Source organism: Ischnura elegans, chromosome X (assembly GCF_921293095.1).
Source record: "Ischnura elegans chromosome X, ioIscEleg1.1, whole genome shotgun sequence".
Classification (NCBI taxonomy): Eukaryota; Metazoa; Arthropoda; class Insecta; order Odonata; family Coenagrionidae; genus Ischnura; species Ischnura elegans.
The window spans coordinates 91,254,845-91,268,878 of record NC_060259.1 but is presented as its reverse complement, the minus strand read 5'-3'; the positions used below and the strand labels follow the sequence as shown (position 1 = coordinate 91,268,878).

The window sequence follows — 14,034 nt, the reverse complement described above, 5'->3', positions numbered from 1 at the left end:
TAAAAATGCTTAAATAACGTTAGAAATACGTCGTGTTTGGTCTCGTTCTTTTTTGAATTACGAGCACATTGCACATATTCCAGCCTAATAAAAGTATAATACCAATTGCCGAAATTCATTGTTAGACACCTTATGAGCTAATAGGTGATTGGATGCAGCGGTTGACCTCCAGAAACCGGGAACTTTAAGCAAGTAGGCTGAAAAAGGACAGTGGGTGAAAAAGGTCAGTCAAAGGGGGGCATGAAACGCGTTTGTATTGTTCTCGTGTAACTTGATATTTTTTTCGAAGCTAAGGTCTTCGTAATACGATCCCTGCGCTAGCTGGGACCATTTGTTTGATTTTGGAGAAGAGGAAAGCGTCAGAGGGGGAGGCTAGAGATGTATGGAGGTGGATAGCGGATCTTGGGAAATGCGCTTATGCTACTACCCCAAGGCTTTTAGCTTCTCCCAATGGTGATTTCATTTCGTGGGGAATATTTAATCTATGTGCCTGTAGTAAATGACACATTGTATTTATTTCGTCTCATTTTCGTCAAAAGATTGATGTGGGAAAATTATACGTCGGGACCACCATCTTCAAACAATCAATGCGGTAAAAACGATACTTTTGAGATGCGGGAAAAAATTACATCGTCTATATGGAACCTTATTTGTGACCAGAAACGGCGAACGATGAATGCGGAAAAATGATCAATACGGGTACGATAGATCGGAGTTCCACTAAATAACTTTTCTTTTGAAAGCGTCAGTGTAATAATTTCTTTTCTCTGCCATTGTAATACTCTGAAAGGCACGGAATCACAACTAAATCGATTTCTTTAATCAGAGGCAAATCATGTTGCCATCTTACCGTTGCTCTGAGAAAAATGCGACGACTTTGTAGCAGTTTATCCCACTACGGCATTGAGGCTTTAACGTTACAATTTAGGTAAATTGTAACCAATCACACGAAAATTTTGTGAGTTGATCGAGCTTTAACTTGAATGGAGCCGAACCCAGGGTAAAGCAGGCAATCTCGCGGACTCGGCAGAAGTGCACCCGGCGACTGATCGGCACGCGCCGAATCTTTGCCTGCTGCCCAAAAATGGATTTTTTTTACTTGAACGCAAAATTAAATATGCTAAGTTACTGTTAAGCTATTTTTGATGTTGATTTTTCGTTGTATAGCTATCAGGTGGCAACCTCAGGTGTCCATGATTTTTCCGGCATAAATTATGCAACCCGCTTGACGTAAAAAATTTTGCATCCGATTCTAAGACGAACCCTCTTTTCCGCAGGAGTTGCGAGGGAAAAAAACCTCGTCTTAGATTCGTGCAAATACGGTCTATATATCAGCAAATCTCATGAACCAATTTACATCAATTTCTAATCTTTTTAAACAGGGAATCCTTTTTCCCCCCTCATTATGTATCTGCCCATGATCTTCTACTTCATAAAACATGGATCCCTTAGGAAAACTTGCTTTTTTTATTTTTTTTGTTAAAAGTAGCGCATATTTTGTTCCCTTGGAAAATTTCTCCTATTCTAGAATGTTTCTGTAAGCATCCTTTTTTTGTCTGCAGATTCACGTGTCTTTCATGAATACACATCATTATTGTAAAAGGGGATACTCTGCCCCAAAAATGATTCCTTGGGTAAAAGCATGGTTTATTTACTTCTAATATTTAAAATATACCCTATTTCGCTATTTAGTAGTGCTGTATTGTGTTTGTTGTAATGCTGGTATTGTCATTTAGGTTGATTTCATTTTTTTATGGTGGTGATACAATTTTAGTATGTGAGAAACTCAGGTTTATTGATGTATTGTGAAGTATAAGTATGCATGCTAGAAATGTATTCATATTGAGTCATTTAAGTATGTGTACTCTGATTGGAAACTAAGTTTTTATGCTCACATTTACCAGTTTACCATTATTACTGGTGTTTTAAGTATTGGAAGATGTTAGAGTATAGTTTCATGCCTTCATCAGCTCCTTAATTGCTCCAATTATATTTACAGGGGGATGTGTTAAGGAACAGTCTCTTGAATAGGTATTTTGGAAAAGCCTTCCAGCAGAAACGAGAAACTGTTGAACTAGGTATTTCTCTCCAGTTGCCTCCAGTGACGCATGGCCCAGGAGGTAAGGTTACCTGAATAGCTCTTTGCATTGGTGAATTATTAATTGAAATGTGAAATAATCAATCTAGTGTTTCATGTTTGTTTAAAAATTCTAATTGTTTTGTGATTGATTGTACTGTTTTATGGCCTCAGCCAAGATTCTTAGCCGAGCTGGCCGTACCCTTCACGAAGTCCAGAGCCATTTGGACCGAGAAGGAGCTTCTGACCTTGTGGTGGAGCTTGTCATTAAATCTGTTCACTCGCCATCAATTTTTGAAGAAGCTGTCGAGCTCGGTATAGCCCTCCTTGAAGGTGGCAATCCAATTATTCAGAAGAGCATGTACAGCAAACTAATGGGTGGTGATCTCAGCCAGGCTTTTTTCAAGGTGACACATTAAGTGGTCTTTCTTTTGAAATATGCATTTTTTCCATTCCATCTTGTCATGTTTTCTGACTAGTACTTTTATTTCCTTGAATCACATAAAAAATTTAGGTATGTAGATGACATTACCCTATTAATATGACTTTGTGGTCAGTCAAGTTCCTCATCCTCAGGAAATGGTTCATTCATTAGCATTCACTAAGAATAAGGAATGTGGTGGACTTGGAATCATGATTATAAGGATTATGTAGGATTGGGAAGTACTTGTGTCTTTCATGGATAAATATGTTTACCTATTGAATGCATTTGGTATATTGGCTTTTCATTTATTTGCAGGTATTTTATGATAAGATGAAAGATGCCCAACAGGAAATCAAGTCAACAGTGACTGTGAACACATCCGATATGGCTGCAAAAGCACATGAAGATAAAGAGCAAGGAAAAGAACTGGAGAAGCTGTCGAAGAAGAGAGCAGGTTTGTAACATGAATGTGACTCTCTTCAGCTTCTAGTTGAATTTCATTATTCCTCTTAGGCTGTTCAGATGAGTCATGTACTTCCAAGATATGGTGATGGGTAACAATAAGTTAACTTATGGCTTTTCATTTGTTGGGCACAGAGGCTGAAATCACTAGGTTTTGATGTAACATGTATCACCTGAGCAAAAACCCTAAGTTGGAGTAAAACCTTCATTCTCAGGATTTCAATAAATTTACCCATGACTTAAAAATTATACTTGTGTTCACAAATTGGAGGGTGTACATTTCTTTTTGTATTTCTTGTTTGTTCATAAATGCAGGCAGATAAATTTTTCTGTTTCAGGGAAACCAAATGGAATCATCATAACGGATGAATTGAGGGAAGAATTCAGTCAGGCTGCCATTGCCACTTCACAGTCTTATGCTGGTGCTCGAACAGGTTCATCTGGTAAGATTCTTGCAGAGTGGATAAAGGTCTCTCAGGTTTCCAGCTGGGCGAAAGAATGCATCTGATCCAATGTTTTGAGGTCTATCAAGTTCCTTGTCCTCAGGAAATGATTTTATTATTGGCATTCGCTCAGTATGAGGAATGTGACGGACCTAGAAACATTGGATTTGATGGTCTCTCTCACCTGGTTGGAAACTTGAGTGAACCTGCGATAAAAAAACCAGATCTTTTTCGTGTGAAGTACATATTCCCTCGACGAGTTTAAAAATTCAATGAGGGTGGCCACAAGTAAGGGAATCAGGGAAATACTTGTGAGGAGAAATGCTAAATGTCAGGGATGTTGATACCTTGTGAGGGATCTTCGGGGTCTATTACAAACGAAAGGGCGGTGTGCCTCTGCCAGCCGGAGTTTCCATTTGGTATACAATGTCACCCCATCCCCTGCTATTACAAATGGGACGTACAGAGGGACACTGCTAGGTGGAGAGGACTTCTCTGGGGGTCGGAGAGGAGCAATGCAGCGGAAGTGGCCTGCACCCGCAACTCATTTTTCGGTGAGGTGCCCCTTGCCTACAATATGCCACTTGGTAAGATAATTACTCCACTTCAAGGCTATGAGGGTACTGGAAAAATTGCTGTGTTCATTTGTTGTGGTAAACTACCATCCTACCTAATTTGAGCCAAATCAGAAGGGGAACCCGGTGAATGTTCCTTTTAAGAGGGCTATTGGCTGTGGGGAGAGAGATTCCTATCAAATTGCAAAGAAGTGAATTATGAGTGCCCTCGAGGATGTAGCAATCCTTCCATTTCTGCAAACTTTTGATCATGTTGTTTGAATCAATGTTTTCAATATAATTTATTAATTCATTGTGGTTATTCTCCATCGGGTATTGTTGATTCATTGACTCATAAATCAACATTTTCATGACTATGGGGTAGTTTCCTTTATCAAATGAAAAAGGAAGGCATTGATTGCGATTCATTACCCAACATTAGTGTACACCCATGTCTCGTATAGCGCAAGGGATGCGTTCGTTGGGGTCTTTGCGCTGTACGAATTTGCGTTATACGAGAGCGTTTTAACATAGGGAAGATAGGGATGCGTTCCTGGTAACATAGGTCTTGGGTATTGAATTTCCTTTAAAACATCTATATTCCCATAAAAAGCCTTAGAAAACATTATTTCTATAAATATTTATAGTTTAAAACATCTTTAAAGATAGTATTCACGCATTCAAAGACTTTTATTCACGTTAAAAAATATTCTTACGTGCTTTCGAAATTCCATCCTGTCGTGCGGGTGGGCTAACATCTGCTATCCTAGGGGATCGTAATGCGTTGCCGGCAGTTGATGATTTTTCAAACTAGTCTAAAAACAACTATGTGTCACCCAGGCCCTTTTGTCGCTCATCGAAATGACAGGAAAATACTACTTTAAATGCCATTTCATAGCTAGCGGAGTTTATGAATGATAAATCATTTTAATTTGAAGTCCTCCGAGTCATTAGCAGCTACGTGAAACAGTCTTTAAATGCCTTGAAACCTGACCCAGGTTTTCCTTCCCTGAAAATGAATGAACGAGAATGCATTCTTTTCCAAAAGAATATCGTCTCATCAACACTAAAAACTAGTTGAGGGGGAAAGGAGCCACTTTCAATAACAGCTTGGAGTTCATCAGAAAATGTTGTGGTGGCTGCGCTATCAACACTTGCAGATTCACCTGATATCGCCGCACTGAAAATACCTGCTTGCCGTTTAAATTCTGGAACCAACCGGAGCTTTCACTTAATGTCTCGGAGCGATTATCACTCTCGTCTTTTTGTACTGATTCACCATGAACTTTCCGTATGTGTAGACCGCTTGGTTGAAGTTGGTGCGGCTGAGGTCACTGATATTTTAGCTTCGTCTTTATTCAGAATAAGGCATCGTGAGTTTAAACTTCCGCGTAATATCGCTTTGACGCTCTCCATTTTCAAAGCAATTAACCTCTCTCAAGTCCTCTTCTAGGTTAATGGTTTTTCTTGATAAATTCTTGACTTTTCTACACGCATCCCTATTTTTTGCCATATTCTCTTGGTTTTTACTCTGTATGGCTCTATCTAAATCACCTTCTTCTGCTGAACTGTATTCCTGAGACGCAGAAGGGCTATGACTGCGGGGAGGGAACGAAGCCATTGTGTTTAAGACTCTATAGCGGAACCTTTTATGTGTTGATGCTATTCATGCGCAACTCGGTCACCGCTTCATTTCTCCCCCGTGAATACCGATGACCTTGAAGGCTTCAGCGTAGACTCTCTACCTGGAAGTCAATCGCCCGGTAACCTACGACGGCAAAAATACGTCTCAAACCGTATTGCTGAAAAAAAAACTCATTTCCACTAGCCCCACGCTTAATTAACGATCTAAATTATTTATAATCATTCTGTTAAGGAGACGAGATAAATCTTCGGTAGGCCGGCTATCTAGACCCAATGACGAGTAATACTTTTGGCAATTGCGCAGCAATGAATTTCGATTAATATATAAACAAAAAAGAAGATTTGAGGCAAGAAATAATATTAATATGCGTATATTGATAGAAATTTCGTGTGTACTTAGCGCAAGTTCACGTTTTATCACGAGAGCGTTTAAGATTTTTGATTAGGCTACACTGCGTTGCAATGTTTCCCCGAGGAACGAATTTGCGCTATATCGAAATTGCGCTAATCGAAATTGCGCTATACGAGACATGGGTGTATTCATAATATACAAATTATTTGGTTTTCGAAATCCCTGTTTAGATGAATGTCAATGGTCAATTTTAAACTCTTGAAAAAGGCCAGATTGTCAGCCATGCGATGTCACTCCACGTGGCGTTAGAGGGACCTAGATTCTATATGAGTAGTTAGGAGTTTTACATCGTCTGCGATTACCAATGCATGCACGTGGCACAGAGCTGAGGGAAACATCTCTTAAAAATCACCTATTAAAACTGCCTATGGTCGGAAAGTTTCCTTCGTTTGATAGGGTATTAATAATCCTTATTTAAGCCAAGCACTACCTGCCAGCAGGGTACTCTGCTACCTGCTAGCAGCCTGCATCGTATTGGCGCTCATAGCCTCGCACCAAGGTGGTCTCACATGACGGCAGCTGGAACCAGAATGATGTCACATGGGCTTTTCCCAGCATTCTTATTTAGCCATCACCTTTTTGCGCGGTTGAAAATTTTCACTTTTCATTTAATTGTGAAAATTAGATATAGTCATTTAAAAATCTAAATGTGTAATATACGTACTCCAAAAGTAATAATCAATCGATTTAGGCCATTAAAAAAATAGGAAACCACCCTATTAAGTCGCTTTAGTTTCCATTGAACTCCCACATCCCAATTTGGATAGGTGTGGACAAACCCTAGTAATGACAGTGTAAGCGCATGGCACCTGTGGTTCATCTTTTCTCTCTCTGGTCTTCTGCTGCAGGTGAAGAAGTTGGCCCTGTAATTCTTGGACCGGCTTCAGCATTGGAGGATATGCTGGCTGAGAAGCTGGAAAGACATAGAGATCGTGAGGACCAGAATTCTCTTTCAGCTAAAGTATTGGTTATGCAACCTATTTTACGATTTCTTCAGTTACTCTGTGAAAACCATAACAGAGATTTGCAGGTAATGAAGATGATAATTCACATATACATAACCCTCTGTGAAAGAATTATTTAAGGAAAGGACTGATTTGGTATTTTAATTTCAGAACCTATTAAGGAATCAAAATAACAAAACAAATTACAATCTGGTGTCTGAGACCTTGATGTTCTTGGACTGTATCTGTGGATCAACCACTGGTGGTTTGGGTCTTCTTGGCCTTTACATAAACGAAAATAATGTCACCCTAATCAATCAAACATTGGAAACATTGACAGAATATTGTCAAGGTCCTTGCCATGATAATCAGAACTGTATAGCTACTCATGAATCTAATGGACTAGATATCATAACAGCTTTGATATTAAATGACATAAATCCGCTTGGCAAATCCAGGATGGATTTAGTTTTGGAACTGAAGAACAATGCATCAAAGCTGTTGCTGGCCATCATGGAAAGTAGAGGCGATAGTGAGAATGCAGAGAGGATACTTTACAACATGAACCCAAGACAATTGGTGAGTGGGACTTCTTTTTGTAATATGTAAATGCAGTAGACCCCTGCTTCATGATGAGTTTCACTTGCAATGGATTTGGTTTACGGTCTGAGCTGATTTTCCTCATGCTTTTGAAAATTTTAAATTATGTTGCTTTTGTCCCCACTCACATATGTCATCAATACATAATGTAATTCTACCCCTTGTTTGGTAGCAAAGTATATTTAGTGGTATTTTAACATTTTCATAAGCTGATGCTCTTTTAACTGAATCATAGTCTGGAAATAATGCTGATTCCACGTAAAATGAATGGAATTCACTTTATGATCAGTTCTTAGAAATGGATGAATATCATAAAGAGGGGATCGTCTGCACATGTGGTAGAAGCTTGGTATACAGAGTGCTTGAAGTCCCTGAAAAATTGGTAGCTATATTGGGTGCTCATTATATCCTGAGATGAAGGGTGAAGCCCCTCAATAGGGTAGTTTCCTTCATCAAAGAAAACAAAAGGCAGTGATTGCAATTCTTTACCCAACATTAGTGTATTCATAATATACAAATTATTTGCTTTTAGAAATCCCAGTTTAGATGAATGTCAATGGTCAATTTTAAACTCTTTTGAAAAAGGCCAGATTGGTGGCCATGTGATGCCACTCCACGTGACGTTTGAGGGATCTAGATTTTATAGAGTAGTTAGGAGTTTTACATCGTCTAAGATTACCAATGCATGCATGAGGCACAGAGCTCAGGGAAACCTCTCTTAATAATCACCTATTAACATTGCCGATGGTTGGAAAGTTTCCTTCATTTGATAGAGTATTAATAATCCTTATTTAAGCCAAGCGCTACCTGCTAGCAGGGCACTCTGCTACGTGCTAGCAACCTGAATCATATTGGCGCTCATATCCTCGCACTAAGGTGGCCTCACACGGCTGCAGCTGGAACTAGAATGACATCACAAGCACTTTTCCCAGCATTCATACTTAGCCGTCACATTTTCCCATTGTTGAAAATTTTCACTTTTCATTTAATTGCAAAAAATAGATATCGTCCTTTAAAAATCTAAAAGCATGAAATACGTACTCCAGGAGTAATAATCTTTCGATTTAGGCAATTAAAAAAAAAAATAGGGAGCCACCCTATTCTGATATTCACTTTGATTTACTGCTTTTCTATCGTATGAGCTATTTCATAGAGGAATAAGATTCCTTTTGCCTTTACTTGCGTATGTTGTTATGATTTTGTTTAACAAAACATAGCTGAACAACTATCAGTGCTCGTTTCAAAAAATTATCCATCTGTGGCTAAATGTCGCAGGATTTGTATTGAGGTGATAACAGATCTGGGATTGACAGTCGCATTGCTCAAAGTTGCATGAGAGACTGTCGCTGCGGAATGTGGTTCTATGAGCCAGCTGCGTCATCGGTTACCGCAATACTTTGTAAAAATAAACATTAAGCTCTAATGAGAGTAAGTACCATGCAATCCTGTCATCTTGCACCTTAAAACCACAGATGCACGGTTCTTGGAAACAATTAATTAAAGCTGCAGATATTTTGGTTGATGAGGTAGCCCTTTCTCATTTTCTGTCATTGTCAAGAGTCAGGTGTGCTCAAGTTTTGGCTCTTCAAGGTTCAGAATGACGTAGACAATCAGGCTTGGAAACAACTTCTGAAATCAGTGCATGTATAAAGGCATCACTTTCACTCTCATATTTTATCTTCATTTTGGTTTATGGGTCTGAAGACTTAACATCCTGAGTAGGACACCACTGTGGTTTCAATTATGACACAAGCTGAATTCACATGGGAGGGGAATGGATAGAAGAAGAAAAAATCAATCGGTGGTGGAACTGCAGACTGATTTGTAAAAACCCGTTAATTGATGGCCCGTTTTTGAATGGTCTATCCCATATGAAGCTGGTAAAACTCTTGAGTTGACTCCGTCCTTTACCCACACCTTTGCTCTCTGTTGTTGTCTCATTGGCTAGCTACCTACTTCTCGGCCTTCCGATTAAAGAAATAGAACTACAATACAATGCAGTCTCATAAAAAAATATGCCAGCTAAGGCCTCAGATATTCTTTGAATGAATGGGGCACCCATCTTGGTAATAAGTAAATTTTGGAAGATTCATGATTTTATTTTGACTGTGCTCAGCATCATGGGCAGAGCAGCACACGGACGTTTGGTGATGTCAGTGGTGCTTTGGCTCACAGGTTCATTCAAAAAACGACTAAACATTAATTCTCAGCTTGGATGTTGATAAATCTGTGTACATTCAATTATGATAAAGGCAAATTTTGAAATTGTGGAGTATTAATTCTATTTATGTCTCAGAGTCATAAGAATCCATTTCTGAAGCATGAATTTCAAATCCTGTAATTTTTGCATTTTTGTGGCAGGGCTAGAAAATTGGATGCTATAGAAAATTTTGAAATTTTTAGTAGTCTAAAAAATTATGGATGCAATTTCTTTAATGAGGTTATCCCCATTTAGTTACCCTATTATTGCTTACATTCTTCCTGGGACACTGGTGAGGAAGAGTGTGGCCAATTTTAAATATATCATACCTTAAGGAGAAAAACATTAAGTAATTTTTTAATGGATCCACATGCAGGTTTTTGTATGTCATGAAAGTGGAACCTCATATGAATCTTACTAAATTTTTATGCTGCCTGAAAAGTAAATTAATTATCGTTTCATCGTAAAATTTAATGTCATATTTGGATGGAGCAGATATGTATGATGAACTGCCATGCTCTTCATCTGATATGCAAAAGCCAATATTGTGCTCTGCCACACTTTATCATTCATTCACCACTTTTATGAGTGCTACTATGTATGAGTGCTGGTTCCTTGACCACCCTCCCCTCCCCCTACCACTTTCCCTAACCTTTGCTCTACCATCCCCCAATCACTCCCTCCAATTTGCTGCCTCTCCCACCTCCTACCACTTCCATTTCACCTACATTCACCCTCACCATTTGTCCTCGTGCACCCCTTAAAAATGGTACTTGATATGTTAGAACTGGTTGAGATGTAACAAGTATTGAAGTGTGAAAAATATAAAGTTGGTGTATTATTCATTTTTAGATGAATTTCAACAATGTATTCTCACCAATTATTGAATTTATAGGACTGATGTCTCAATATTTGTGTTTAGAGTTGCCAACACTTAAGTCATCTTTTCTCTCTCAGATTGATGTCTCATGCCGTGCATTTCATCAGGAAACTCTTGACGAAGATGATGAAGGTGATGAAGATTCTGTTGATGGAGAAGATGGGGTGTCTCCAAAAGAAGTAAGCATAATAAAATTGTATCATTAGGACTAAGGATGTGTTGGTCCTTAAATTTTTCCGGTTCTTGTTACCCGTCCAGTTCTCCCCCCATCAGTTCCTGGTTCTCGATACTTGGTTCCAGCAATGAACTCTTATATTCTGAATGAATACATTGCAGCTTTAAAGAACAACCACCAGAATGGAATGAAAATAATTTTATTAAACTAGTTGCACCGGTAATGCCTATTTCATGCTAACAATTAGGAATGAAGACGTTTTGAGTTGGGTGCTGCAATTTTATTAGGTATCTGAGGTGCAGGTCGATTGTGAGGAATGTGTAGAAGGTAGGCGAGGCCTTTGTCATCAGGTATGAAAGTATATAATGATGCCACGTCGATGGTGGCCATTATGACACCTTTGTCAACAGGGAGAGAGGCTGAAAGAAGGCGATTGAGAAAATCATACGTATCTTTTAAGTGAGACAGAAGAGTGTGTACAAGAGGCTGATGGTAATGGCCGACAAAGGATGAGACGCATTCTGTGAGGAAATTGAAAAAAGTGGCGATTGGCAGCTAGGATTTTTAGTCTTGTGTATCTTGAGTAGAATATTTCAGTGCAGAGTTCATGGATGAGGTTGAGATAATGAGGAAATGTCACTACTTGAAAGGTCCTTTTCTTATGCTTTCTTTTTTAAAAAAAATCAAAATTCTCGGTGAAAAGAAGGGGTAAGTTCACATGAGGTATGTGCTTATGAGGAGATGTCAGCAAATTGAGAAATTCCTGGCATGCTCGAGTTTTTTAATTGGGCATGAAAGTTCGTGACTTTGAAAACTAGTAAGTCAGATGTTCATAAGTAGAGGTGTTATTGTATACACATTTACATATGCATTTAAATGGAAATGCATCATTCCTCTAAACAGTTTAATTATTGTTGCTCCTAGAATTTCTTTGAAAGCTTGTATGTAGGGAGAAGAAAATAGCACACCAGTTAATCCACAATGATCAGGATGATCAGGAGCCGGCTGGAAGGTTGATTGTAATATGATGTTTTTAGCCGTAAATAATACGGATGGACGGATCCAGGATTTTTTCGGATTCGAATCGGATCCTTGATTTTCTGAGCCTGATCTTTTGGATCGGATATTTTCGAATCCAAATGCATTTTCAAATTCCTGCGATTAAACAAAGTAATTATTCAAGTTTATTCTGGGTACATACAATCAAAGGAATGCATTTTAGATTTTCATACACATTTTAAAATTTTTTAAACTCAAAAATCATTTTTATTGGCTTTCAAGTTGTTTTGAAAAACATCTTTACATGCTGAGGACCTAAACTGTTATGCTTGGGTTTGGAAAAGAAAATAGGAAAAATCTTCGGATAAACCACTGACCAGTGGTGTAGTGATAAGGGGAGTTTGGGGGGTCCAGACCCCCTGAAATATAAAAACAATTACTTTCCTTCCTTAAAGGAAACAAAATATTGAAAAATCGTGAATTTGCAATAGATTTCTTTGAAAAATGAAGTTTTTTTTTTCAATTATGTAGGGTGTTAAAATTATGTAGTTTGAAACCCTCTACTTTGTACCCTGTTGTTTAAAAATTTTCCCCTCTGATTTTGGACCCCCCCCCCCCTCCCCAAGGAAATTCCTGGCTACCCCACTGCCATTGACTGAATTCATATTTTCATCACACGCGTTTCGCCCAAATTTTGTCACTTTCTTATCATATACCGACTTGTGTTTCACCCGAAATGCTTCAGTATGGTGAGGTGGATTTAGCACTTCCTCGTGATAATTTCATGCCACAATACACGCACATGGCATACATTGGTTCTCCTTTTTTTCTTTTTTTTCTTCCCTATAAAATGCATTGCATATATGTATTCATTTAATCACCTCTGTCACTATGCAAAATAAAAAAACTATAAACAGTATTTTACTATCCTATAAAATGTCTCTGTCCTCAAATTGAGGAAAATGAATTTTTTAGATAACTGTATGTTTATGAAAATATATTGTCAATCTTATACATATAAAATATTGACGTAGTGCATAATTAGCACTATTCATCATGATATTTTTCAAATGAAACCAAAATTGAAAAAAAGTTTCAAAAAAGTGAAATAACAGCCAAAATTGCATGTGTGGTCCTTACAGGTAGTGTAAAAATCTGTTCCTTTGTGTCCTAATGCCATTGTTAGGCCTTTTTTCCTCAGCTTTAGTGCTTCAATGCTCATAGTGGATCTCTATTCTTTATCTTATAGATTTCTCATCTCTTTTCAGGTGGGGCATAATATTTACATTCTTTGCCACCAACTTGCACAGCATAATAAAGAACTTGCTGCACTTCTGAAACCATCAGAAAATAATAGTGATCCTAAAATCAACCAGGCCTTGGAATATTATGCTTCTCACACTGCTCAAATTGAGGTTTGTTAAATGATAATTTGATTGCAATTGAATTTGATTTATTTAATTGTGTAATGCACTAGCATTCATTCATATGCTCTGTGTGTTCTTCTCTTATTTATTAGATTGTTCGACATGATAGGACCCTGGAGCAAATAGTTTTCCCTATTCCTGAAATTTGTGAATATCTGACAGCTGATACCAAGCTAAAAATATTTCATACAGCCGAGAGAGATGATCAGGGGTCCAAGGTGTCAGATTTTTTTGAAAGAACTGATGACATGTTCAATGAAATGAAGTGGCAAAAGAAACTTAGAGGTAGGTATTTCTCTAAAATGCTGAGTGCTTCATGTGTTAATTAGGAGATATGAGCAATCATAGTTTCACATGTAAGTTTTCTGCCTTCACGACTACAACGATCTCATTTTCCATGTTATTATGTAATTCAATTTGATAAAGAAGTAGGCCTGATATGCATATGTGTATGCAAAAGGAATATATCCCGTAAAAGCTGAAGTGTGATGGTAAAGAACCTCACCAGTTTAACTATGATGTTTGGAGGGACCTCAAGTGACAGAGAAAACTGTACAACTTTAAAAAACTGTACAAGCTTCAAAAAGTCTACTTTGGGCGAAAAATTGAAGTAACTTGAAGCAAAAGAAATTTACACTGCGCAACGCTCAAAAACTAAGAAATCAATGTGTACTGAACCGCACAATTTCAAGAAAAAATACACGGTAGAATAAAAAAGAAAATTCAAAATATTTTTTGTTTTTTTTTTGCACCAGAGCTTCAGGGAAAATCTTCATTCGTGGATTCATTATAT

The 14,034-nt window shown here is 38.0% G+C and overlaps 1 protein-coding gene across 7 annotated transcripts in view; it reads left to right on the top strand.

Moving 5' to 3' along the window:
* The window catches only part of LOC124171669 (inositol 1,4,5-trisphosphate receptor), a 232,913-nt gene that overhangs the window by 196,379 nt on the left and 22,500 nt on the right, over positions 1 to 14,034 (top strand). For all 7 annotated transcript variants that reach the window (XM_046550907.1, XM_046550904.1, XM_046550905.1 and 4 more), the window contains 9 exons: positions 2,000 to 2,120; positions 2,252 to 2,484; positions 2,817 to 2,955; positions 3,302 to 3,406; positions 6,865 to 7,046; positions 7,132 to 7,539; positions 10,718 to 10,819; positions 13,083 to 13,229; positions 13,334 to 13,526. In XM_046550907.1, the coding sequence (XP_046406863.1) occupies positions 2,000 to 2,120; positions 2,252 to 2,484; positions 2,817 to 2,955; positions 3,302 to 3,406; positions 6,865 to 7,046; positions 7,132 to 7,539; positions 10,718 to 10,819; positions 13,083 to 13,229; positions 13,334 to 13,526 (1,630 nt within the window). The remainder of the gene's footprint in view (positions 1 to 1,999; positions 2,121 to 2,251; positions 2,485 to 2,816; positions 2,956 to 3,301; positions 3,407 to 6,864; positions 7,047 to 7,131; positions 7,540 to 10,717; positions 10,820 to 13,082; positions 13,230 to 13,333; positions 13,527 to 14,034) is intronic.